At 43.2% G+C, this 27,312-nt stretch overlaps 1 protein-coding gene across 1 annotated transcript; it reads left to right on the top strand.

The window, feature by feature from the left end:
• mymk (myomaker, myoblast fusion factor) lies at positions 1 to 27,312 on the top strand. The gene is made up of 5 exons (XM_068011833.1): positions 1 to 135; positions 444 to 558; positions 12,477 to 12,625; positions 15,110 to 15,226; positions 27,169 to 27,312. Exons 1-5 carry the CDS (start codon positions 1 to 3, stop codon positions 27,310 to 27,312), a joined length of 660 nt encoding a protein of 219 aa, XP_067867934.1.

Genomic DNA, 27,312 nt, shown 5'->3' with positions numbered 1-27,312 from the left:
ATGGGAGCTGCGATTGCCAAACTTCTCCTTCCAACCCTCAGCAGCCTGATCTTCCTCCCCACCATCACCATCGCAGCCAAGCGGAGATTCCACATGGAAGCCATGGTTTACTTCTTCACAATGTTTTTCACAGCGGTGAGAGTATATTTTTGACAATCAATATTTGCCAGTCAGACCATTGTACAGTAAAGTGCTGAAGGCCAGCCACCACCATGAGCCATAACCCATCAGCAATGGGTTACCCCGCTGTCACTACCCGGCACCAAATAAAACAGTGATGGTGAAACCAAGCTGACACTCACTGTACATACACTGGTTCTTCCGAAACTCGTTTCATTTCGTGAAAATGATCGATCGATTCTCCCCTGAGAACAGTTTTAACTATTTCGTCCCATTTATTTAACGCGTGCGTCGATTAAAGCTTTGTTTCCTTCTCCTTTCAGTTTTTCCACGCCTGTGAAGGGCCTGGCCTGACGGTTTTGTGTATCATGCGCCACGACATTCTCCAGTATTTCAGTGTATATGGCACTGCTCTATCCATGTGGGTCACTTTAATAGGTAAGAAGCCGTTTGATCCGCACACCCTTTCTACAGGAGCACAAGGGATGCAAATAGTCCCCGTGTCCTGGTAATTGCAGCAGGGTCCCAGCACACACTGTTGTCATTGGGTAGCCAGTAACAAGCAGGTTCATGGAAAGTTTAAGGCACAGAAAGAGGCCATTTGATCCATTGTGTCAGTGCCGGGCCGAAAAACGATCCACCTATTCTAATCCCACCTTCCAGCATTTGGTCCGTAGCCCTGCAGATTACGGCATGTTTGACTCTACCTATCCCTGCAACTCAATATTGAACAGACCCTGAAACAAGAAAATCCTGTGGTGAATGTGTTTCTGAAAAGAATCTTGAGTGTAGATGTGGTAAATGTGTTTTTGAAGGGAAGGAGTGTAGATGGGGTGAACGTTTTACTGAAGATAGTGTTACGATCAGGTGAGGAGGGGTTGTAGGGCTCCCCTCTTGTCCCTCCTTGTTTGACCAAAACAAGTTTGTTTCGTTTTTAATAAAAGCACAGTGGCGCAGTGGTTAACACCGCAGCCTCACAGCTCCAGCAACCCGGGTTCAATTCTGGGTGCTGCCTGTGTGGAGTTTGCAAGTTCTCCCTGTGTCTGCGTGGGTTTCCTCCGGGAGCTCCGGTTTCCTCTCACAGCCAAAAGACTTGCAGGTTGATAGGTAAATTGGCCATTATAAATTTCCCCTAGTATAGGTAGGTGGTAGGGGAATATAGGGACAGGTGAGGATGTGGTAGGAATATGGGATTAGTGTAGGATTAGTATAAATGGGTGGTTAATGGTCGGCACAGACTCGGTGGGCCAAAGGGCCTGTTTCAGTGTTGTATCTCAAAATCAAAATCAAAATACTGCAGATGCTGGAAATCTGAAATAAAAACAAGAAATGCTGGAAATACTCAGCAGGTCTGGCAGCATCTGTAGAGAGAGAAGCAGAGTTAACGTTTCAGGTCAGTGACCCTTCTTCAGAACTGACAAATATTAGAAATGTAAAAGGTTTTAAGCAAATAAAACAGGGCTGGGGCAAGAGATAACAAAGGTGAAGATGTTGATAGGACAGGGTCACAGAGAATAACTGACCAGCAGGTCATGGAACAAAGGCGAACGGTATGTTAATGGTGTGCTGAAAGACAAAGCGTTAGTACAGAGAGGGTGTGAATGACTGTAAAGCACAAACATTAAAAAAACACATTAAAACAAACAAAACAGTGGGGAAGCACAGTGAAAACAAACTAAACAAACTGAAAAACCTAAAATAAAATAACCAAATAAAAAAGGAAAAAGAAAAAAAGGAAAAATAACCAAGCATAAAAAGGGGGACCCGTCATGCTCTGAAATTATTGAACTCATTGTTCAGTCCGGCAGGCTGTAGTGTGCCTAATTGGTAAATGAGGTGCTGTTCTTCGAGCTAGCGTTGCTGTTCAAACACAGCAGAAATCCCAGGACAGAGATCTGAGCATGAGAGCGGAGCCGGGGTGGGGGAGTCGAAATGGCAGCAACCGAAAGCTCGGGGTCATGCTTACGGACTGAATGGAGGTGTTCCGCAAAGCGGTCACCCAATCTGTGTTTAAGTGGATATGCTTGCCAATTCAGTGAGTGTTTAACTATTTACGTGCTATGAATATTAAAAGAACCAGACAGGTTTTCTTGAGTTTAGCAAAGAAAGAGGTTAGTTTTATTGTACTTAAACAGATCTAACTTACACACACACACACACACACACACACACACTCGAGGTTCACACACACACACACAAATAAGTTACAGAGTGGAGAAGGGTAAATTGGTCAGATTAGAGTCTGGAGCAATAAAACGGGGTGTACAGTCTGTGGAGTTTGTTGACTTTACTGGCTTCCAGCTGAGTTCAGTGGTCCTGAGGCTTCTGGCTTGCAGCTGATTTGGGGTTTTCCTGGAGACAGCGATGCAGATAATTTCCTTCATGGGGTCTCTGCCTACAGCAGCAATAGGCCTAGGTGGTTACGGCCAGCAGGCAGGGTTTGAAGCTGGGAAAGTGGACTGGAGAGAGTGAGAGAGAGAGAGGGAGGAAGGACTCCACTTGGGTCTTCTCTTGTCTATGTCCAGTTGCTTGTCTCAGTTGCTGCAGAGAAAACACCAGCTTAAACACAGATGGTAGGCCTGTCATGTGACCATCACCCAGTGAGTCAACAGGATGGCTCAATGTGTATTCCCTCTTACAACTTAATTAGTTCATATCTAGGAATTCCCTTCCCTCAACCAGGATCCCACTTTCCAAGTGATTAGGTTTGAGTGGTTCGTCTCCATCAGTTTAATGTCCCAAGTGATGCCTTAATGTCTTGTTAATGGGAGCAGGACAGGTAATTCACTCAAAATTCCCCAAGCCATTGTCTGGAGGGGACTGACCAGACAATTCATCTCCACCTTGATGCATTGGAATGTAGGGTATAGTGATGAAAATTCTTCACAATTTTAACTGTCATCTTAACTGCTAGCAGTCACCTTTTATCTGTTCCTTTTACTCCGTTTTTAAAAATTTAATTCAGGTTTCCAACCAGCGGATTTAAAAAAAAATCATTCAGCATAGCATGTGTTCGTGACAGTAGTCTGAGTGTAGATGTGAATGTGTTTCTGAGGGTAGTCTGAGTGTAGATGTGAATGTGTTTCTGAGGGTAGTCTGAGTGTAGATGTGAATGTGTTTCTGAGGGTAGTCTGAGTGTAGATGTGAATGTGTTTCTGAGGGTAGTCTGAGTGTAGATGTGAATGTGTTTCTGAGGGGAGCCTTGAGTGCAGATGTGGTGAATGTATTCTGAAGGGAATGAGTGTAGATGCCAATGGAATAGGAGGGTCATTGTCAGCTTGGATAAACAATTGGCTTAAGGACAGAAAACAGTGATTTGTGGTAAATGGTTGTTTTTCACACTGGAGGATGGTAGACAGTAGTGTTCCCCAAGAGTCAATGCGAGGACCACTGTTTTTTGATATATATAAATGACTTGGATGTTGAAAAAGAGAATAAAATGTCAAAATGTGGCATTGATACCAAACTTGGAGGTGTGGCGGAAGTGAGGATGATACCAATTGACTGCAGTAGGATGTAGATAGGCTAGTAGAATGGGAAGACAAGTGACAGATGGAATTTAATACAGAGAAGTGTGAGGTGATGCATTTTGGCAAAAGGGATAGGGAGAGGCAATATAGACTAAATGGCACAGTTCTAAAGTAATAAAAACACAGTTCTAAAGAGTGTGCAGGAACAGAGAGAGCTATGGGTTCATGTGCATCGATCTTTAAAGGTGGCCGGACATATTGAGAGTAGTTAGCAAAGCATATGGGATCTTGGGCGTCATATATACAGGTATTGTGTACAAAAGCAGGGAAGTTATGCCCGACTTTTATAAAGCTCTGGTTAGGCCACAACTAGAGTATTGCATTCAGTTCTGGTCACCACACTCTTGGAAGGATGTGAGGGTCCTTGAGAGGGTGCAGAGGAGATTTACCAGAATTGTTCCAAGCATGAGAGATTTTAGCTACAAGGTTAGGTTGGAGAGGCTGGCTTTGTTCTCCTTGGAACAAGGGAGAATGAGGGGAGATTTGATAGAGGAGTACAAGATTATGACAGGTTTAGATAAGGTAGATGAAGAAAACCTGTTCCCATTAGCTGATGATACAAGGTCTAGGGGACACACATTTAAGGTTTTGGGCAAGAGATGCTGGGGACGGGGGGTGCGGGTGCGGTGTGAGGAAGAACCTTTTTACGCAGCAATTGGAACTCACTGCCTACAAGGGAGGTGGAAGCAGAGACGATGAATGATTTCAAAAGGAAATTGGATGGGCACTTGAGATAAACCTGCAGGGCTACAGGGATAGAACAGGGGAATGGGACTGCTTGAATTGCTCTACAGAGAGCTGGCATGGTCTCTTTTATTTATTCTTTCATGAGATATGAGTGTTGCTGGCATTTGTTGCCCATCTCTAATTGCCCTTGAGAAGGTGTTGATGATCTGCCTTCTTGAACTGCTGCAGTTTATCTGGTGTAGGTATTTTACTTTTCTGTAGTGGTTTGGTACAACAGAATGGCTTGCTAGGCCATTTCAGAGGGTAGTTCAGAGTCAAGCACATTGCTATGGGACTGGAGTCTCATGTAGGCCAGACCAGGTAAGGACGGCAGATTTCCTGCCCTAAAGGACATTAGTGAACCAGACGGGCTTTTACAACAGTCCGGTAGTTTCATGGTCACCATTACTGAGACTAGCTTTCAAATTCCAGATTTATTAATCAATTGAATTTAAATTCCACCAGCTGCCATGGTGGAATTTGAACTCATATCCCTTGAGAATTAGTCAGAGCCTCTGGATTACTAGTCCAGTAACATTTTCACTACGCCACCATCCCCCACTCAAAAGGCTGAATGGCCTTTTTCTGTGAGTCCATGTGGTGAATGTTACTGAAGAGCGTCTGAGTGTAGATGTGGTAAATGTTTTTCTGAACAGAGCGAGTTTAGTTGTGGTAAATGTTTTTCTGAACAGAGTGAGTTTAGATGTGGTCATAGAGTCATTTACGACATAGAAGGAGGCCATTCAGCCCGTTGAATCCATGCCAGCTCTCCACAGAGCTATCCAATCAGTCCCACTCCCCTGCTCAATCCCCATAGCCCTGCAAGTCTATTTCCCTCAAGTGGCCATCCAACTTCATCTTGAAGTCATTGATTGTCTCCGCTTCCAACCACCCTTGAGGGCAGCGAGTTCCAGGTCATTACCATCCGCCGTCTAAAAAAGTTCTTCCTCATAATTCCTCTGCATTGCTTGCTCAAAACTTTCTATCTATGTCCCCTAGTCCTTATTGGGAACAGTTTTTCCTTGTCTAACTTATATAAGTCTGTCATGATCTTGTACACTTGTATTAAATCTGCTCTCAATATCCTTTGTTCTAAGGAGAACAAACCCAGATTTTCCAACCAAACCTTGTAATTAAAATTCCCCATCCCTGGAACCATTCTGGTAAATCCCCTCTGCACCCTCTCAAGGATCCTCACATCCTTCCTGAAGTGTGGTGACCAGAACTGGACACAATACTCCAGCTAAGACCTAACCAGGGCTTTATAAAGGTTCAGCATAACTTCCCTGCATTTGTACTCAATGCCTCTATTTATGTAGCCCAAGATCCCATACATTTTACGAAACACTCTCTCAATATGTCCTGCCACCTTCAAAGATTGATGCACATGCACCCCCAAGTCCCTCTGTTTCTGCACACTCTTTAGAACTGTGACATTAAGTCTATATTGCTTCTCCCTATTCCTCCTGCCAAAATGCATCACCTCACACTTGTCAGTATTAACTTCCATCTGCCACCTGTCTGCACTTTCTGCTAGCCTATCTGTGTCTTGTTGCAGGCGGTTCATACCATCCTCACTATTTGCCACACCTCCAAGTTTGGTGTCATCAGCAAAATTTGAGATTCTACTCTGTACTCCAAGATCTAAGTCATTTCTATATAGCAAAAAAAGTAGTGTTCCCAGCACTGACCCTTGGGGAACACCACTGATGACCATCCTCCAGTGTGAAAACAACCATTTACCACGACTCACTGTTTTCTATCTTTAAGCCAATTTTATATGCAATTGGACACTGACCATCCTATTCCATGAGCCTCAGTTTTTTTAACCAGCCTTCTACGTGGCATCTTATCAAATGCTTTCTTAAAATCCATATAAACAACAGCTACTGCATTCCCTTTATCAACCTTCTCTGTTCCTTCATCAATGAATATGTGTTTGAAGAGAGTATGAGTGTATATTTGATGAATGTTCCTGTAAGGAGTCTGAGTGTAGATCTGGTCAATGTTCCTGAAGAGAGTCTGTGTATAGATTTGGTGAATATTTCTCAGAGTAAGGGACAGGCCATTTAGGACTGAGTTGAGGAGGAATTTCTTCACTCAGACAGTGGTGAATCTTTGGAATTTTCTGCCCCAGAGGGCTGTGGAGGCTCAGTCATTGAGTATGCTCAAGACTGAGATCAATAGATTTCTGCATACTTAAAACATCAAGGGTTATGGGGATAGTGAAAGAAAATGGTATTGAAGTAGAAGATCAGAAATGATCTCATTGAATGGCGGAGCGGGCTCCAAGGGCTGAATGGCCTGCTCCTGCTCCTATTTCTTGTGTTCTTGTGATGAATATTTTTCTGAAGGCAGTCTGTATGTAGCTGTGGTGAATGTTCCTGTAGGGAATCTGTGTGTAAATGGGGTGAATGTTTTCTTGAAGAGTCTGTGTGTAGATGTAGTGAATGTTCCTTAAGGGAGTCTGTGCATAGCTGTGGTGAATGTTTTCTTGAAGAGAGTCTGTGTGTAGTTGTGGTGAATGTTCCTGAAGATGGTCTGTGTGTAGATGTGGTGAATGTTTTCTGGAAGCGAGTCTGTGTGTAATTGAGGTAAATGTTTTCTTGAAGAGAGTCTGTGTGTAGATGTGGTAAATGTTCCTGATTGTTTATCTGCACAAAATGAATCAAATAGTTGCAGTGTCACTATATATCCCGAACTACAAAGATATGAGGCGCGAGTTGGCTATGATGGATTGGGAAATGTTACTTAAAGGGATGACGGTGGATAGGCAATGGCAAACATTCAAGGAGCGCATGGATGAACTGCAACAATTGTTTATTCCTGTCTGGCGCAAAAGTAAAACAGGAAAGGTAGCCAAACCATGGCTTACAAGGGAAATTAGAGATAGCATTAGATCCAAGGAAGAGGCATACAAATTTGTCAGAAAAATCAACAGACCTGAGGATTGGGAGCAGTTTAGAATTCAGCAAAGGAGGACCAAGGGATTGATTAAGAAGGGGAAAATAGAGTACGAGAGCAAGCTTGTGGGGAACATAAAAACTGACTGTAAAAGATTCTATAGGTATGTGAAGAGAAAAAGATTGGTGAAGGCAAATGTAGGTCCCTTACATTCATAAACAGGGGAATTTATTATGAGGAACAAAGAAATGGCTGACCAACTAAATGCATACTTTGGTTCCGTCTTCACAAAGGAGGACACAAATATCATACCAGAAATGTTGGGGAACACAGGATTTAGTGAGAGGGAGGAACTGAAGGAAATCAGTATTAGTAGTGAAATGGTGTTGGGGAAATTGCTGGGATTGAAGGCCGATAAATCCCCAGGGCCTGATAATCTACATCCCAGAATACTTAAGGAAGTGGCCCTAGAAATAGTGGATGCATTCGTGGTCATCTTCCAAGATTCTATAGACTCTGGAACAGTTCCTACAGATCGGAGGGTAGCTAATGTCAACCCACTATTTAAAAAGGGAGGTAGAGAGAAATCAGGGAATTATAGACCAGTCAGCCTGACGTCGGTAGTGGGTAAAATTGTAGAGTCCATTATCGAAGATTTTATAGCAGAGCACTTGGAGAACAGTGGTAGAATCGGACAGAGTCAGCATGGATTTACGAAAGGGAAATCATGCTTGACAAATCTACTAGAATTCTTCGAGGATGTAACTAGTAGAGTTGATGAGGGGGAGCCAGTGGATGTGGTTTATTTAAACTTTCAGAAGGCGTTCGACTAAGCCCCACATAAGAGATTAGTGTGTAAAATTAAAGCACATGGGATTGGGAGTAGTGTATTGTGATGGATAGAAAATTGGTTGGCAGACAAAAAACAAAGTGTAGGAATAAATGGGTCTTTTTCTGAATGGCAGGCAGTGACTAGTGGGGTACCGCAGGGATCGGTGCTAGGACCCCAGCTATTCACAATATATATTAATGATTTAGATGAGGAAACTAAATGTAATATCTCCAAATTTGCAGATGACACAAAACTGGGTGGGAGGGTGAGTTGTGAGGAGGATGCAGAGAAGCATCAGGGTGATTTGGACAAGTTAAGTGAGTGGGCAAATGCATGGCAGATGCAGTATAATGTGGATAAATGTGAGGTTATTCACTTTGGTAGCAAAAACAGGAAGGCAGATTATTATCTGAACAGCTATAAACTGAGAGAGGGGAATATGCAACGAGACCTGGGTGTTCTTGTACACCAGTCACTGAAGGTGAGCATGCTGGTGCAATAGGCGGTAAAAAAGGCAAATGTTATGTTGGCCTTAGTGAGAGGATTCAAGTACAGGAGCAGGGATGTCTTGCTGCAATTATACAGGGCCTTGGTGAGGCCACACCTGGAATATTGTGTGCAGTTTTGGTCTCCTTATCTGAGGAAGGATGTTCTTGCTATAGAGGGAGTGCAGCAAAGGATTACCAGACTGATTCCTGGGATGGCGGGACTGACATATGAGAAGCGATTGAGTCGTTTAGGATTATATTCGCTGGAGTTCAGAAGAGTGAGGAGGGATCTCATAGAAACCTATAAAATTCTAACAGGACTTGACAGGGTAGATGCAGGAAGGATGTTCCTGATGGTGGGGGAGTCCAGAACCAGGGGTCATAGTCTAAGGATACAGGGTAAACCTTTCAGGACTGAGATGAGGAGAAATTTCTTCACCCAGAGAGTGGTGAGCCTGTGGAATTCGCTACCACAGAAAGCCGTTGAGGCCAAAACATTGTATGTTTTCAAGAAGGAGTTAGATATAGGTGTTGGGGCGTAAGGGATCAAAGGATATGGGGAGAAAGCGGGAACAGGTTACTGAGTTGGATGATCAGCCATGATCATAATGAATGGTGAAGCAGGCTCGAAGGGCCGAATGGCTTACTCCTGCTCCTATTTTCTATGTTTCTATGTTTCTGTATCGTCCCAAATGTTCAACTTTGAATTTGAATTCTGGTCATTTTGGGAGCCTACAAGTATTAGTGGCATACTGGGTTCTTATTATTAAAACTTTTGACAATTTTTGGGTGACTAACTGTCACCTATAGGACAATCCAGAACTAGAATTCTCATCCTGCCTATGGCACTTAATGATATCAAGTGATGGTGAAAGTCTATGTGTGAGTGAGTGTTGTTAAAATTGCTATATACTGTGCTAATAGGCCCAGCATTTTATAATATGTTTTCATGTCATTGTTGGTTCTATATAGAAATAGGTCATACTTTCTTAACTGTTTATACAAGCTTCCAAACAATATCAATCACATATACCTTGCACCCCACCCAATCATCTCAGCTCCAGAACATCACCACAGGAGTTCTTCAAGGCAGTGTCTTATGTCCAACCATCTTCAACTGCTTCATTAATGACATTCCCTCCATTTTAAGGTCAGAAGTGGGAATGTTCACAGATGATTGCACAGTGTTGAGTTCCATTCGCAACTCCTAAGATACTGAAGCAGTCCATGCCTGTGTGCAGCAAGACCTGGACCAACTTCAGTTTTGAGCTGATAACTGGCAATTAACGGTCGCACCACACAAGTGTCAGGCAATGGCCATCTTCAACAAGAGAGAGGTTAACCACCTCCCCTTGATAATCAATGGCATTACCATCGCCAAATCTCCACCATAAGCACCCTGGGGGTCACCATTGACCAGAAACAAAACTGGATCAGCCATATAAATATTTTGGTTACAGGAGCAGGTCAGGGGCTGGGTTTTCTGCAGTAAGTGACTCATCTGCTGACTCCACAAAGCTTATATATAATTACACAAGTAAGGAGTATGATTGAATACTCTTTACTTGCCTGGATGAGTACAGCACCGACAACACTCAAGAAGCATGACATTGTCCAGAACAAAGCAGCCCACTTGATTGGCACCCTAGACCTTAAACATGCACTCTCTCTCCCACCAATGTGCCATGGTTGCAATGTGTACCGTCTACAAGATGCACTGCAGAAACTCACCAAGGCTTCTTTGACGGCACCTCTCAAACCCACGTCCTCTATCGCCCAGAAGGATAAGGGCAGCAGGTGCACGGGAACACCACCATCTGCAATTTCCCCTCCAAGTCACATACCATCCTGACTTGGAAATATATCATCGTTCCTTCTTTGTCACTGGGTCAAAATCCTGGAACTCTCTCTCTAACAGCACTTTGGGAGTACCTTCACTACATGGACTGCAGCAGTTCAAGAAGGTGGTTCACCACCACCTTAAGGGCAAATAGAGATGGGCAATAAATGCTGGCCTTGCCAGTGATGCCCATATTCCATGAATGAATAGAGAAAAACCTTGCAGGATCATTGAGTGGTAAAAACGGAACTAAAATATAAGGACCAGAAAAAATTCCAGATTCTGTCCCTGATTGGCGCTGAGTCACAGGACTGGTGGAGGTGGCTTGCTACAATTCTGGGGAGACAGTGGTGTAGTGGTAATGTGCAAAGGAGTTTCACCAGACTAATCCCTGGGATGGCAGGATTGTCTTATGAGGAGAGATTGAGGAAACTGGGCCTGTATTCTCTAGAGTTTCGAAGAATGAGAGTTGATCTCATTGAAACTTACAAAATTCTTACAGGGCATGACAGGTGGATGTAGATAGGATGTTTCCCCTGGCTGGTGAGTCCAGAACTAGTCTCAGAATAAGGGGTAGGCCTGAGACTGAGATGAGCAGGAATTTCTTCACTCAGAGGGTGGTGAATCTTTGGAATTCTCTACCCCAGAGGGCTGTTGAAGCTCAATCATTGAGCATGTTCAAGACAGAAATCGATAGATATCTGGATAGTAATGTCATCAAGGGATATGGGGATAGCATGGGAAAGTGGCGTTCAGGTAGATGATCAGCCATGATCTAACTGAATGGCGGAGCAGGCTTGATGGGCTGAATGGCCTACTCATGCTCCTATGTTCCTAATAATCCAGAGGCCTAGGCTAATGTACTGAGGAACATAGGTTCAAATCCCACCATGGCAGCTGATAGAATTTAAATTCAATTAATTAATAAAAATCTGGAATTGAAAGCTAGTCTCAGTAACGGTGCTATGAAACTATCATCAGTAGTCAGAAACCCCATCTGGTTCACTAATGTCCTTTAGGGAGAGAAATTTTCCATCCTTACCTGGTCTGGCCTACATGTGACTCCAGACTGACAGCAATGTGGTTGACTCATAACTTCTATCTGAAATGGCCTAGGAAGCCACTCAGTTGTCATGGGCAATTAGGAGTGGGCAACAAATGCTGACCTTGCCAGTAACACCCACATCCCATGAAAGAATAATTTTAAAAATGGCTTCAGAATTCCTGACATAGAAAGCAAACAGATTTCCCAGTTCTAATACTGCCCACTGACCCTTGCTGGAAAGTGTATGTGAACAGGATTGGATTCTGATGTAATTCCCCATCAAATCAAATAGTGTGCAGTACTCACTATCTTACGTAGAATCGTAGAATGATACTGCACAGAAGGAGGTAATTCAGTCCATTGTGGCTGTGGCGGAAATAACCGCACATGAAGAATGGCCATTTAAACAAAGCATCAAACATTGCCTGGGGCCAATCAAATTATAGATCAGTACCAGTCATTGTCTTTCAAAGTGGAAGTTTAAGTCAAAAATTGGAGGGAGAAGCTGTATTATATAATTTTCCTATAAGTGCCATAGCTAGCACAGTGGTTTGTGATTGAGGGCTTTGAACACGGAGCCATACAGCGATGAGATGCAGCTTTATACTTGTGATTCTTTACATGTTAAGTTGCCCATTTGAAGCCTACCATTTTGGAATGGAAGTTAGTGAGGCAAGGTCCTTCCCCAAAGGGAGGAGTTGAAAAATCAGAGGGAGAGTATGCTAAAAATGTACTTTCATGGCTAGTATCAGCACATATGAGGTTAAAATCTCAAAAGCATACAGGTTATTTCTCAGAGAGTAGACAGGCTAGCAGTGAGTTATTATGAAAAACACAGTGGGTTGTCTAAGGTGTTAATTGTTTATCTAATTGCTGTTAGAAGGATCTTGTGAATAAAATAGCTACAGCATTTTCCTGGATAACAACTGTAAAATTGTATACAACAATAAGTAACTATATAAATGCATTTTTTTTCCTATTTGGTATTTAGCATTAGCAGAATTTGAGGAACCAAAAAGATCTACTTTGGTTATATTTGGAGTGCTGACTTTGAGTGTGCGGATCTATCAAGATCGATGGGGCTATGGTGTTTTCTCCGGACCAATTGGAACGGCTGTCTTCATAATAACCGTCAAATTTGTACGTAGAGTCACTAAAGCATTACTGTTCATTATTTACAGGTCTCTATGGCTATCCATCTGTCCTGGGCGCTCTTTTATTTTTGTGTTTCACCTGTTTTATAAGCAGCCTAGAAGCAGCATAATAAAACAATACCTAGTAATCCAGACTTTGGGTCACGTCGCTGTCAGGCTGTCCATTGTGTAAATTTGGCTGCTTCTTTTGAGGATTTTGCTACTTATAAATATTATTCGCTCCATGCCCATTTCAAAAGGAAAGTGGATGGGCGCTTGAGGAAAATAAACTTGCAGGGCTGTGGGAATAGAGTGGGGGAATGGAACAGACTGGATTGCTGCACAGACAGCCAGCATGGACTTGATGGGCTGAATGGCACCCTTCTGTGCCGTAATGACTCCATGCCCACTTACTGCAGGGGATTGCAACTCACTTACAACTATTACTGAATTAAAAGTTGCCTGAACCTCTGCTGATGCTGCTCTAACCTCTCTCTCTAGTTTAATTGCTGCATTGTGCTTAGAGACTCCACAGACAAGTCAATACCACTCAGGAACTCACTGTGTGAAGGAGCTTTGCAGAGAAACCACATGCACTTGGTAGTGTGTTGACATTTCTATTGCTTGGAGGCAGCAATTTCAATGGGATGAGGGTTAAGGCACAACTCTGAGGGAGTGCGGTGCCTCTTTCACAATGCTGCGAGCTCACCTTCCATTGGGTAATCGCTGTCACACTAGCAGCAATTACAAGTGATTATTTGTAAGTGGAAGCAACTGGCAAATGGTATTCCATTTTGGTAAGAAAAATAAGGAAATCACATAGTACTCTGAAAGTAAGAGTTTAAATGGGGTAGAGGAGCAGAGGGTCTGAGAGTACAAAACACAAATCGCTAAAATTAGCAACACAGGTTAATAAAGCCATAAAAAAGCAAGCCAAGCACTTGGGTTTATTTCTAGAAGAATAGAATTGAAAAGTTGAGAAGTTATGCTAAGCTTGTATCAAACCTTAATTAGATCACACATGGAATACTGTGCATAGTTCTGGTCACCATATTATAAAAGGGATATAGAGGCACTGGAGAGGGTGAAAAAAAGATTTTCAAGGATGAAACCATGACTGTGAGGTTATAACTATCAGGAAAGGATAAACAGCTGGGTCTCTTTTCTCTTGAAAAGAGAAAGCTAAGGGGTGACCTATAGAGGTCTTTAAGGTTATGAAAGGTTTTGATAGAGTAGACACAAAGAGTATTTCCACTTGTGGGGAAGAGCAAAACTAGAGGCCATCAATATAAGTTGGTCACCAATAAAACCAATAGGGAACTCAGGAGAAACTCTTTAACCAGACAGTCGTGAGAATGTGGAACTCGTTACCACAGCAAGTAGTTGAGAAAAATAGTATAGATGCACTTAAAGGGAAGCTAGATAAGCATGGGGGAGAAAGGGATTGAAATTATCCTGATAGAGTTAGATGAGTTAGGATGGGAGGAGGTCCGAGTGGAGATAAATGCCAGCATTGTCTGGTTGTACCAAATGGCTTATTTCTGTGCTGTATATTCTATGTAATTCTTAGCTTTCTTGCAGATATTCCCTAACCCATTTAGAGAGATAGTGTGCTATAATCACTGCTGCAAAAGTAGGGTTCTTGAAATATATGTACTAAGCAGGACAAATTATATTTTTGAGGGGTGATAGAGAAAATATTTCTATTGTTTAACACAAAATTCTTGCTATTAGGAATGATATGTTTAATTATAAACAAGCTTGTTAAGAACATAAGAGCATAAGAAATAGGAGCAGGAGTAGACCACACGGCCCCTCATACCTGCTCCGCCATTCAGTACGATCTTGGCTGAGCTTCTACCCGCTCCCCATATCCCTTGATTCCCTGAGAGACCAAAAATCTGTTTATCTCAACCTTAAATATATCCAATGATGGAGCATCCACAACCCTTTGAATGAAGAAATTTCTCCTCATCTCAGTTCTAAATGACCGGCCCCTTATCCTGAGACTTTAGTCCAGTGTTCTAGATTCCCCAGCCAGGGGAAACAACCTTTTAGTGTCTATCCTATCAATCCCCTTCAGAATCTTGAATGTTTCAATGAGATCACCTCTCATTCATCTAAACTCCAGAGAGTATGGACCCAATTTACTCAGACTTCCATCATCCCAGGAACTAATCTAGTGAACCTTAGCTGTACTGCCTCCAATGCAAGTATATCCTTCCTTAAATATGGAGACCAAAACTGCACAAGTACTCCAGGTGTGGTCTCACCAAAGCCCTGAACAATTGTAGCAAGACTTTTTTCTCCAATCCCCTTGCAATAAAGGCCAACATGCCGTTTGCCTTCCTAATTGCTTGCTGTACTGTATGCTAACTTTTTGTGTTCCTTGTACAAGTACACCCAAGTCCCACTCAACATGAACATTTAGAAATTTCATACCTTTTAAAAAAATATTCTTGCTGAATAACTGTTGCTTTTAATTTTACAGTTAAAAAAGATGAAAGATAAAAAAGGGCTTTACCCTGATAAGAGCATCTACACACAACAGATTGGCCCTGGCTTCTGCTTTGGGGCACTTGCCTTGATGCTACGCTTCTTCTTTGAGGTACAATGGAGTCATTTTCATTTTCTGCTTTGACAATTAACAGTTTGGAGAACATCTTATAACTTCCTTTTATTAGTTTTCATATGTACATTTTGCTCATATTATAGCTCAATTCTTTGCCTTTTATTATTGAAACCTTCCTAGTGAATCAATGTCACAAAATCTCATGTAGCATAGCTTCCTATCAAACTAATAATCGTACTAAAAAATTCAGCTCTTTTCAGATGTCCCTTCCCCTCACCATGTGCCATTCCTCAGCTGAGAGGGCAATTGAGTTGTTGCAAGGCCATTGCCGGTGGAGTCCTAATAGAGCCACTAATAGCTGTGACCAAGAAGCACAGGATCAGTAGTCCTTTGATATTCTGTCCTTCTTGTTCCACAACCCCCAAACTTTTAACTCCTCCCTATAAGGTCACCAAGATGTCTTACATGTAAAAGTTCAACACTATGTTTAAGAGTGCATTCTGAAGAGGATGAGAGTGAGATGAACAATACTATGATGGACCAGTTAGTTAGGCTAAAGGAAGATAAAGTGCCAGAGCTGATAGGATACATCCCAGGATTCTGAGGGAGGAAATTGTTGAGGCTGTAGAATGATGGCCTAGAATTTTAATGTATCTAATAATGCACCTCATCATCAATGCATTTAAGGGGTAACTAGATAAACACACGAGGGAGAAAGGAATAGAAGGATATGCTGACAGGGTCTGATGAAGTTGGGTGGGAGGAAGCTAATGTAAAGCATAAACATCAGCACAGGGCAGTTGCATTGAGTTGGCTGTACATTTGTGTAACTTGAATTGCATTGCTCCCATTTTACAGATCCAAGGGTTGAATTTAGCGGGTGGTGTGCATGTCCTCATGCCACATCAGAAGTGCAGTGCCCATCACCTTAGTAATGGCTTCTGCACAGATGTCAAGAGCGTGCACCTAAAACAGTTGCAAGTTCCTTCTTTGCATATATTAAGGGCCGACCTTTGCAAAATGCGCTTGTGAATTAAAACCTCAAAGCCTTGTATGCTGCAGTCAATATTCTCAGGTACTTGGCCGACAACTCAGTGGTTCATAAGGAGACTGTTAGAGGCTGCCACCAGAAAAGTAAGTTTGATTCTTTTACTTACTTTATTGTGGAGCCAGGAAGAATTAAAAAAGCTCTGCCCACCAATCGAGCTTGTCAAGATCTGTTTGAATTTGTGCTCATTGTTATTCATTGTTTGCCACTGCTCCCAATTTATATCATCAGCAAATTTGGAGAATTTGGGCACATGACATTCCCCTAAATAAAAATGATAAACAGCAGCAGCTGCAGATTGAACCTCATGGCACTCTACTAGTAACTGGCTGTCAACCAGATACCTGCCCATGCACCACTACTGTTGGCAGTCTACCAAAGAACCATTTGTCAATCCATTTTAATACAGTCCCATTTATCCTCTGGCCTGAAACTTATGTAGGAGCTTATTACAAGGGACAGTTTCTATCCCCTATTTACAAACTCAAAAAAATCCAATAAATTAGTCATGAATAACCTCCGACTTCTAAAACTATGCTGGCTGTCTCAGATTAACTCATGCCGCACAAGATGCTCCCATATATTATCCCTCATAATAGTTTCAAACACTTTCACACAATGGAAATAAGGCTTACAGGTGTATAATTTGATACTTCATCTCTTACACCTTTCTTGAGGAATGTGAGTCGCATTTACTATTTTTCAGTTGTCTGGGATTTGATTTGAGTGCAGTGAACTCTTGAGAGATATCCACAAGACAATTTGCACTTATTGGGCTGGGTTGTACCAAGCCCACGAAGTCGGGCCCTTTGGCGGGGGGGCGGAACATTGTTCTGGCAGAGGTCCGCTACGGATGCCGACGTCGCGATGGCCCGGCTCAATCCCCCCCGCGGCGGCAAGGCTCTGTGGCGGGCCTCCCCCGCGCCCCCCCCCACCCCCCCCGCTGCTGGGCGATGGGAACGGAATTACAATATTTAAATAAAAGGGATGAATAAATTTAAATAAACTTGCTTTTAATCTTCCGGGCCCACCATGATCCTCAGTGCAGCGTCCAGCACTCCCATGCCTTCAATTCCCCATCTGGAGAAAGCTGCCGTGACCCTGGTGGGGAGGGGGGAGGAGTAAAGATTTTCACTGCGGGGGGCAGGGGGTTGGGGGAACGGGGTCAAATAAATGTAATGGGCGTAAGGGATGTTGGGAAGGGGTGAACTTTAAACTTTGTGGTGGGGGAAGGTCAGATTTAAAAGGTATATGTTTTGGTGGGGGAAGAACAAATAGTTAATGTAATTGGTATTGGGCGTTGGAAAAGGGGCATTAGAAATTTATTTGATAAATTGTGGGGGGGGGGGGTATCTTTAAAAATGTAAATATGCCGGCAGGGCTGACTGCCCTTCGAAAATGGCGCCAGCGCCTGCACACAGGCAGCTGATGCCATTGCAGGTGATGGACAGCATGCCCCTCACGGGATTGGGGGTGGCAGGCCACCCCGACTATTTAAATGAGCCACCGCACGGGAGATTGCAGCAGCTCTTTGCTGTGCGGCTCCATGTTTTGAACTCGCTACTGAGATCGGCAGCTGGCTCTTAAAATCCAGCCCATTGAGTGAATTCCTTCAGAACCTTATCAGAGCCAGGAGCCTCACCAACCTTGAACTTCAACAACTTCCCCAATATGTCCTCTCATATGATTTTACAATTTTTCAGTCTACATTCATCTTTAAACTGTACTGTCAATTCTAACATTTTTCCCCCATTTCTTTTATGAAAACTGCTGGACAATGGCAGTTAAATATTTCAGCAATTACTCTACCTTCAGACAGCACCTCTTCAAAGTCATTGCTTAGTGGCCTGACCATTCTTTACACCTTTGTTTAACGCTGACGTACTTGAAGTATGCTTTACTGTTCGGCTTCAAGTTTTCAGCTATGTTTCCCTTGTGATTCTTCTGCAGAATTTATCAATTATTTGCATTCCTCAGCTTATCATTATAGATTTTCTAATCTTGCTCCTTTCCTGACATTAAAAAAATTGTATGCTTTTGCTATGCTTTGTTTCCAAGCCAAACTAGGCTTCCTCTTATACCCTGCCCTGATCTCTTCCTGGGATGCATTCTTTTTGCATCTTAACAACTATCCTTTTGAAATTAGCGATACATTATTCTGAGTTATTTCTACTTTGCTTATTGTTCCCTCCAAATTAATTCGAACTAAATGTGCTAATGCATTACCCCTTATGTGGGAAACAAATCCCTCACAATTTCAATAAATTCCCACTCAATGCAGACTATCACCAATGTGCATTTCAGTGAATATGAAGAAGATTGAAATCCTCCATGATTATAACTGAAGACTTGGCAGTCAACTGTCTCATCACTTCCCACAAAACTGCATCACCTTCTTTTGATTATTTGGCAGCTGGTAGCATACTCCATATCGGTAACACTTTGCACATTCAACCCCATTGTAACCAGTTGCTATCTAACAGATAATGCCACCCCCAAAGCTTCTTAAAGCACAAAACCTCTGTGTTCGCTCCCCAGCTCAATGGGTCAGCTCGGAAGTCAGATTGTTGGGTCCAGTTTGCAAGGCTCATGGGGTCGGTTTGTCATGGTTAGCTCACAGGGTCAGATTGCAGGGTCAGCTCACTGGGTCAGTTTGTGATGTCAGTTCGCAGGATCAGCTCGCGGGGTCGGCTTATGGAGTCAGTTCATGGGGTCAGCTTAATGGGTCAGTTCATTAGGTCAGCTCAATAAGTCAGCTCACGGGACCAGTTTGTGAGGTCAGCTCAAGGGGTTAGTTCACAGGGTCAGTTTGAGAGGTTAGCTCAAGGGGTTAGTTCACAGGGTCAGTTTGAGAGGTTAGCTCAAGGGGTTAGTTCACAGGGTCAGTTTGTGAGGTTAGCTCAAGTTCAAGTTCAGCAATTTTCTGCTTGAGCAACACAACTGTCCAACAGCTCATGCATGTGTATCCTCCTGCATATCCTGTAGATCCAGGAAATTCAACATCATGCACTTTGCACGTACACCTGGTTTTGCAGTTGCATTTGTCAGTTTTCTAAATTGAATAGAAATTGGGAAAAACAATCCAGTAATAGAGTGTTGGGATATTACTAAGAAAGAGGAGATGGCTGACTTACACAAAAGCAAAATACAGCAGATGCTGGAAATCTGAAATAAAAATAGAAAATGTTAGAAATACTTAGCAGGTCTGGTAGCATCTATGAAGAGAGAAACAGGGCTAAAGTTTCAAGCCCCAGCACAATTGAAGTCAATGGGAATCAGGGGGAAAACTATTCACTGTTGGAGTCATACCTAGCACAAAGGAAGATGGTTGTAGCTGTTGGAGGCCAATCATCTCAGCCCCAGGACATCACTGCAGGAGTTCCGCAGGGTAGTGTCCTAAGCCCAACTGTCTTCAGCTGCTTCATCAATGACCTCCCCTCTAACTTAAGGTCAGAAATGGGGGTGTTCGCTGATGATTGCACAGTGTTCAGAACAATTCGCAACTACTCAGATACTGAAGCAGTCCATGTCTGCATTCAGAACACAAGAACAAGAACACAAGAATTAGGAGCAGGAGTAGACCATATGGCCCATCAAGCCTGCTCCGCAATTCAAAACGATCATGGCTGATCTTAGGATTCAACTCCCACTTTCCCTCTTGCTCATCGTATCCCCTGATTCTCTGAGAGACCAAAAAACTGTCTATCCCAGCCTTAAATGTATTCAACAATGGAGCATTCACAACCCTCTGGGGCAGAGAATTCCAAAGATTCACAATCCTTTGAATGAGGTAATTTCTCCTCATCTCAGTCCTAAATGATCAGCAAGATCTGGACTACATTCATACTTGGGTTGAAAAGTGTCAAGTAGCAGTCATGCTACACAAGTGTCAGACAACGACTATCTTCAACGAGAGAATCTAACATTCTCCCCATGACATTCAACAGCATTACCATCGCTGAATCCCCTATCATCAACATCTTGGGGGGGTTACCATTAACAAGAAAGATAACTGGACCAGCCATATAAATACTGTAGCTGCAAGAGCTGGTCAGAGGCTGCGAATTCTGTGCTGAGTAACTCACCCAAAGCCTGTCCACCATCTACAAAGCACAAGTCAGGAGTGTGATGGAATACTCTCTACCTGCCTGGTTGAATGCAGCTCCAACAACACTCAAGAAGCTCGACACCATCCAAGACAAAGCTTCCCACTTGATCGACACCCCATCCACCACCTTCAATATTCACTCCCTCCACCACCGTCGCACAGTGGCAGCAGTGCAGATGGTACAAGATGCACTGCAGCAGCTCACCAAGGCTCCTTTGACAACACCTTCCAAACCCAAGATCTCCCGCCTGCAAACCCGCCACGGAGGAGAGTATAAAATTGTCTCCCCCCACCCTTGTTTCCAATGGCAGAAAGGTCGGTAACCAGAGGACACAGATTTGATGCCAGGTGATTGGCAAGAGAACCAGAGGCAACATGAGGAGAATTTGTTTTTACTCAGCGACTTGCTGTGATCTGGAATGCTCTGCCTGAAAGGGTGGTGGAAGCAGATTCAATAATAACTTTCAAAAGAAATTGGATAAATGCTTGAAGGGAAAATATTTACAGGGCGATGGGGAAAGAGTAGGGGAGTGGGACTAATTGGATAGCTCTTTCAAAGAGCTGGCACAGGTACGATTGGCCAAAAGACCTCCTTCTGTGTTGTATCATATGATTCTATAAAAGGCACTATATAAATGCAAGTTGTTGTTGATACTCTGAGCAAAATGGATTATTAATTTATGAATTGTGTGTAGCATTCAGAAACAAGTTCTGGGGTAAGTACTGGGGTCGGCCATCAACCAATATTGACTATAAGCACACAGACTCCTACAGCTACCTTGACTACACTTCCTCACACCCCACCTTATTCCATTCTCCCAATTTCTCCAACTCCGTCGCATCTGTTCGAAGAATGCAACCTTCCATACTAGTATTTCCGATATGTCTTCCTTTTTCCTCAGCCAAGGACTCACCTCCCACCGTGGTTGACAGGACCATGGACTGTAACTGTTCTATTTCATGCACTTCTGCTCTCACCCCTTCCCCTCCCTCGCAGAACCATGATAGGTTTCCCCTTGTCCTCACCTTCCATCCCACCAGCCTCCATATTCAACAGATCATCCTCTGCCATTTCCGCCACTTCCAGCGTGATGCCACCACCAAACACATTATCCTCTCACCTTTCAGCATTCGAACTGACTGTTCCTCTGTGACACCCTGGTTCCCTCCTTAGTTACCCCCAACATCTCCTCCCTTTCCTGTGGCAACTTTCCACGCAAGCACAGGAGATGCAACACCTGCCCTTTTAAGTCCTCCCTTAGCAACGTCCAAGGCCCCTGTCAAGCAAACCGCGCCCCCCCCCCCCCCCCCCGCCACCTGCCAAGATTGAGGCACACATGATTTCACCACATGAACATTAAAACTTAAAATTGCCAGCCCCTGACTGGAAAGACATTTGAATAGTAACAGACAGTGTTGGAACAATGGAGACCCAGTCGTTGCTTCCCCAATACACAGAAGAAGTGGTCAGACCAGTTTTAGTCACATGACTGACTGACTGTTAGAGGTTTTGAATTTGAACTTCCAACAGAGGATTTGAAATCAGAAAGCTCCTGGCTTCTGGTTTGAGAAGACCTCTCTCCTGTCTGCTCTCATCTCGTTTCTCGCCAGCTTTGTAATCCATTGAAAACACATGAACCTCAAAGAGATAAAAGTCTCCGCTGTGAACAAGGTTTACGAAGAACACTGGGCCCCGACGAACAGCAAGACTACCTACAATCAAGTGAGCTCGGAGCACAGTAAACAAGAAACTCTTCTGATATTGCCTCAAACCCCTGTCTACTATATCTTCCTCTCCTCTTTTCTGTCCCTATTTGAATGTGTATATCGTGTGTGCATGCTAGCGTGGGCGCGTCATATATCCGTAGGCGTTAACCATATTAGAGTTTAAGTTTTAATAAAATTTGATCTTTCTTCTTTAAACCTCAGAAAACCTGGTGTGTTGGTATCTTTTCCTTATAATTGGAAAGCTGTGAACAAGGATTCGCAAAGGGGGAGCGCAAAACACAGTGTGTTTAAAATTTAAACCCTGTTACAATAAGACCAGGCGAAGATAGTAACAAACCCTTGGACACCTTTCTCACCTGGTCGTAACAGAAATTTGGAGGCGCATCCGGGATTTTACCCACAGATGAATGAGTAAAATTGGAAGTGTGAAGCCAAGTTGTTCCCAATCAAAAACAGCAAAAAATCAATACAGGTTTTCTTGTGGTTGTGTGTGATTGAATACTAACATGTCTGCCACTGAAGCGGGTAGCTCTCCAAGCCAGGGTGAAGTAACTTGGGATAAGTAAAAAGCACTGTCTATGGAGGAGTTGAGGAAAATGGCTGAGCAGTGTGGGATCACTGTATGTGGCAAGGCTAGGAAGTCTGAACTCCTCAGACTAGTGACCAACCATTTTTCCTTTGAATCTGAAGAAGCAGAAGCAGTGTTAGAAGCAGAATCTGACCGAGTTTTATTAGCAAAGATACAATTGGAACAAAGGAAACTTGAATTTGAGGAAAGAGAAAAAGAGATAGAGAGGCAGGAGAGGGAGAAAGAGAGAGCCTTCCAAAAGGAACATGAAGAAAATGAAATGCAGGAGAGAGAGAGAGAGAAAGAATATTCCGGAAAGAATCCGAAGAGAGAGAGCTGAAGCGGCTTGAGTTTGCTAGAGGGCGACAAAGTAACCCTAGTGAAAGCATGGCAATATGGAGCAGCACAATTCAGGGCTGGGTACGAGATTGTTAAAACTCGCTCAATTAATTCCAAAATTCAGTGAGGAAGATGTGGAAGCATTTTTCGTGTCTTTTGAGAAACTGGCAAGGCAGCTAAAATGGCCAGCTGAGACCTGGTCTATTTTATTGCAAAGCAAACTAACTGGAAAAGCCCATGAGGTTTATTCCTTGTTGCCAAATGAGAGTTCATCAAATTATGAACTGACCAAAAATGCTATCCTCGGGACATATGAATTAGTACCCGAAGCCTACCGCCAAAAGTTTAGAGCTCTCAAAAGCAAGCTAATCAAACTTATCTGGAGTTTGGAAGGAGTAAGCAGCTGGCTTTAGACCAATGGCTGAGGGCTTTAAAAATACTGTTCAGCTATGAGATTCTCAGAGAAGTAATCCTGTTCGTAGAATTTAAAAACTCTCTCCCATTCTCAATAAAAACCCATGTAGAGGAGCAGTGAGTTCAGGGAGCCGCCCTGGCACCTAGAACAGACCATTTTTAATAAGCTTTAAGATTGGTGAGTGAGTGGAAATTTAGTTTTAGAGATACAGCACTGAAACAGGCCCTTCGGCCCACCGAGTCTGTGCTGACCATCAACCACCCATTTATACTAATCCTACACTAATTCCATATTCCTACCACATCCCCATCTGTCCCTATATTTCCCTACCACCTACCTATACTAGGGGCAATTTATAATGGCCAATTTACCTATCAACCTGCAAGTCTTTGGCATGTGGAAGGAAACCAGAGCACCCGGAGGAAACCCACGCAGACACAGGGAGAACTTGCAAACTCCACACAGGCAGTACCCAGAATTGAACCCGGGTCACTGGAGCTGTGAGGCTGTGGTGCTAACCACTGCGCCACCCTAAATGAATGAGAGAAATGCATGGTTTTTCTTTCTCTATCTTATATTTCTCTCAAACCCTGTAATGAAATGAGCCGTTTTCCTTCACATCGCATTTCATTCCCCTGGGTGTGGAGGTGTCAGGCAAACCCCCACCTACCCAGACTGAGACACACATGATTTTGTCACATGAACATTAAAACTTAAAATTGCAAGCCCTGACTGGAAAGACATTTTAATAGTAACAGACAGTGTTTGAACAATGGGGACCCAGTCGTTGCTTCCCCAATACACAGAAGAAGTGGTCAGACCAGTTCTGGTCACATGAATGACTGTTAGAGGTTTTGAATTTGAACTTCCAACAGAGGATTTGAAATCAGAAAGCTCCTGGCTTCTGGCTTGAGAAGACCTCTCTCCTGTCTGCTCTTATCTCGTTTTTTGCCAGCTTTGTAATCCATTGAAAACACATGAACCTCAAAGAGAGAAAAGTCTCCTATGTGAACAAGGTTTAAGAAGAACACTGGGCCCCAATGAACAGCAAGACTACCTACAATCAAGTGAGCTCGGAGCACAGTAAACAAGAAACTCTTCTGATATTGCCTCAAACCCCTTTCTACTATATTTTCCTCTCCTCTTTTCTGTCCCTATTTGCATGTGTATATCGCGTGTGCATGCTAACATGGGCACATCATATATCCGTAGGTGTTGACCATATTAGAGTTTAAGTTTTAACAAAATTTAATCTTCTTTAAACCTCAGAAAACCTGGTGTGTTGGTTTCTTTGCCTTATAATTGGAAAGCTGTGAACAAGGATTCACAAAGGGGCAGCTGAAAACACAGTGTGTTTAAAATTTAAACACTGTTACAGTAAGACCAGGTGAAGATAGTAACAGACCCCTAGATACCTTTCTCACCTGGTTGTAACACCCCAAACATTCCTTCTAAGTGAAACAGCAATTTATTTGTACTTCTTTCGATTTAGTATATTGTATTTGCTGCTAATGATGTGGTCTCCTTTACATTGGGGAGACCAAACGCAAAATGGATGATTGCTTTGCAGAACACCACCATTCAGTCTGCAAGCATGACTCTGAGCTTCCTGTTGCCTGTCATTTCTATTCTCCACCTTGCTCCCATTCTGAGCTTTCAGTCCTTGGCCTGCTAGTGTTCCAATGAGGCTCAACACAAGCTTGAGGAACAGCACCTCATCTTTCAACTGGGCACTTTACAGCCTTCTGGACTCAACATTGTGTTCAGAAATTTTAGATCATAACCTCTGGCCCCATTTTGTTCTGTGTTTTTTTGTTGGTTCACTTTTTTCTTTTGTTTTTTCCTTCATCCCTTTAATTTGCATTTGGACAGCTGCTATTCAGAGATTCACACCTTATCTAGACATATCATTTATTTCTTGACTTGTCCCATTACCACTCTGTCTGGCTTTGTATCATGAAACCTTTTGTCATTTAATCTCTCCTACTCTCCACCTGATCGCAGACCTTCCCTTTTGTTCTTTTTCCCACCCTTTCACTTGCTCAAAATCTATTACATTTCTAGCTTTTCTCAGTTCTGATGAAAGGTCACAGATCTGAAATATTAACTCTGTTTCTCTTTCCACAGATGCTGCCAGACCTGTGCTAAGTACTTACAGCTCTTTTTGTTTTTATTTCAGCTTTCCAGTATCCACAGTATTTTGCTTTTATTATACTGGTATCACTTTGTTTATTTAACAGGATTGCCTCTGATTGCTTTCACTCAATTGTCTTTCTCCCTACTTCAATGGCACTTTTACCTCGTTTGAACAGCTCACCTTGTTTTACACCTCTTGCCTTTCCTTTTAAATCCTAACTGTTTACTGCCCACAAACCCCCAAGCCGAGTTTCTCACTAAGATATCCTTACACCTTTGCTCCCTCAGCCTCTGCTTCAAGTGACGTTTCATCTTTGGTGGCTTTAATCTCCATTTTAGCTCCCTTTACCATCTCTCCTCTAATTCACTGTCCTCCTGACCTCCCTTAACCTCACCCTCCCCGTCAACCCTCCCATCCAAATTGACGGCCACCCCTTGACCTCACCATCTCATGTGGTCTCTCTATTCCCACTGGTCTGATCACAGACGAGAACGTCTCCCAGCAGCCCCTTGTATTCCTCACCACCTTCCTCAGCCTACCTCTTTCCAATCCCACTTCCTTCTACATCTGCCCAAGGAACATTTCTCCATCCAAGTCACTTACAACTGCACTTTCAAACACCCGAATGCCCAGCCATTGGCCCTTCCAGTCGCCACAATGCAGCTGTCAAACTGCTCAACTATTCCAATACTACCACCTTTAATGCTTTTGTCCCCTGCAGAACCTTCACTCTGTCCCATTCTGATTGTTCTCCCTGACATGATCCCCAGATTCACTCACCCAAATCTAAGGGCTGCAGATTTGAACCATACCTGATCACCAGATATGGCTGGACCACATTAATTGTGAGCAGGCCTCACTCCCCTTTGCCCAAACCACCCATAACACCAGGCTGATCCTAGTGTCAGCCGCAGTTCAATTGATCGCACTCTTGCCTTGAATCAGAAGGTTGTGGGTGAAAGTCCTACTCCTGGACTTGAGCATAAAAATCAAGGCTGACACTCCAGTGCTGTACTGAGGGAGTGCTGCACTATAGGAGGTGCTGTCTTTCAGATGAGACATTAAACTGAGACCCTGTCTGCCCTCTCAGGTGGATGTTAAAGATCCCATGGCAATATTTCAAAGAAGAGTAGGGGAGTTATCCCTATTGTTCTGGCCAATATTTATCTTTCATTGAACATCACAAAACAGATTATCTGGTCATTATCACAATGCTGTTGGTAGGAGCTTGCTGTGTGCAAATTGGCTGCTGCGTTTCCCACATTACAGTGGTGACTATTCTTCAAAAAGTACTTCATAGGCTGCAGAGTGCTTTGAGACATCCTGTGGTCATGAAAGGCGCTATAGTCTTTCTTTAGAGAGCAAAGGTAACTCCTGGTTTCTTTTCTCTACTACCAACCTTATCGCCTTAAAACCCTCTCCCCATCCACCCTACACCTTCACCTCCAACAACAAATGCAAGGAGGTCATGCAGTTATTTGTCGCAAAAATGTTTCCAGTTCTGATGAAAAGTCACAGACCTGAAACGTTAACTCCCTTTCTCTACAGATGCTGCCCGACCTGCTGAGTGTTTCCAACATTTTCTGTTTTTATTTCTGGAGTAATTGATGCAGGCTCACTTTCTTCTCTTCATAGGAATGGGATTATAGTTATGTACATAGCTTCTACCACTGCAGCCTGGCAGCATCCTTTATCTTACTTCTCCCGAAGATCAACTCACAAGCAGGAAATGGAGGAAATCCGGTAAAGCTAAGTTGCTGCACACTCTGTTGTGTCTGA

Source organism: Heterodontus francisci, chromosome 32 (genome assembly GCF_036365525.1).
Source record: "Heterodontus francisci isolate sHetFra1 chromosome 32, sHetFra1.hap1, whole genome shotgun sequence".
NCBI lineage: Eukaryota > Metazoa > Chordata > Chondrichthyes > Heterodontiformes > Heterodontidae > Heterodontus > Heterodontus francisci.
This window is presented reverse-complemented; position numbering and strand designations above follow the sequence as displayed.

Bases quoted from the DNA above. Each gene is read 5' to 3' on its own strand.
- mymk (XM_068011833.1), top strand. From the start codon at position 1: ATGGGAGCTGCGATTGCCAAACTTCTCCTTCCAACCCTCAGCAGCCTG. The intron at 559-12,476 runs GTAAGAAGCCGT...TTTGGTATTTAG, and splicing joins CATGTGGGTCACTTTAATAG to CATTAGCAGAATTTGAGGAA. The intron at 12,626-15,109 runs GTACGTAGAGTC...TTAATTTTACAG, and splicing joins TCATAATAACCGTCAAATTT to TTAAAAAAGATGAAAGATAA.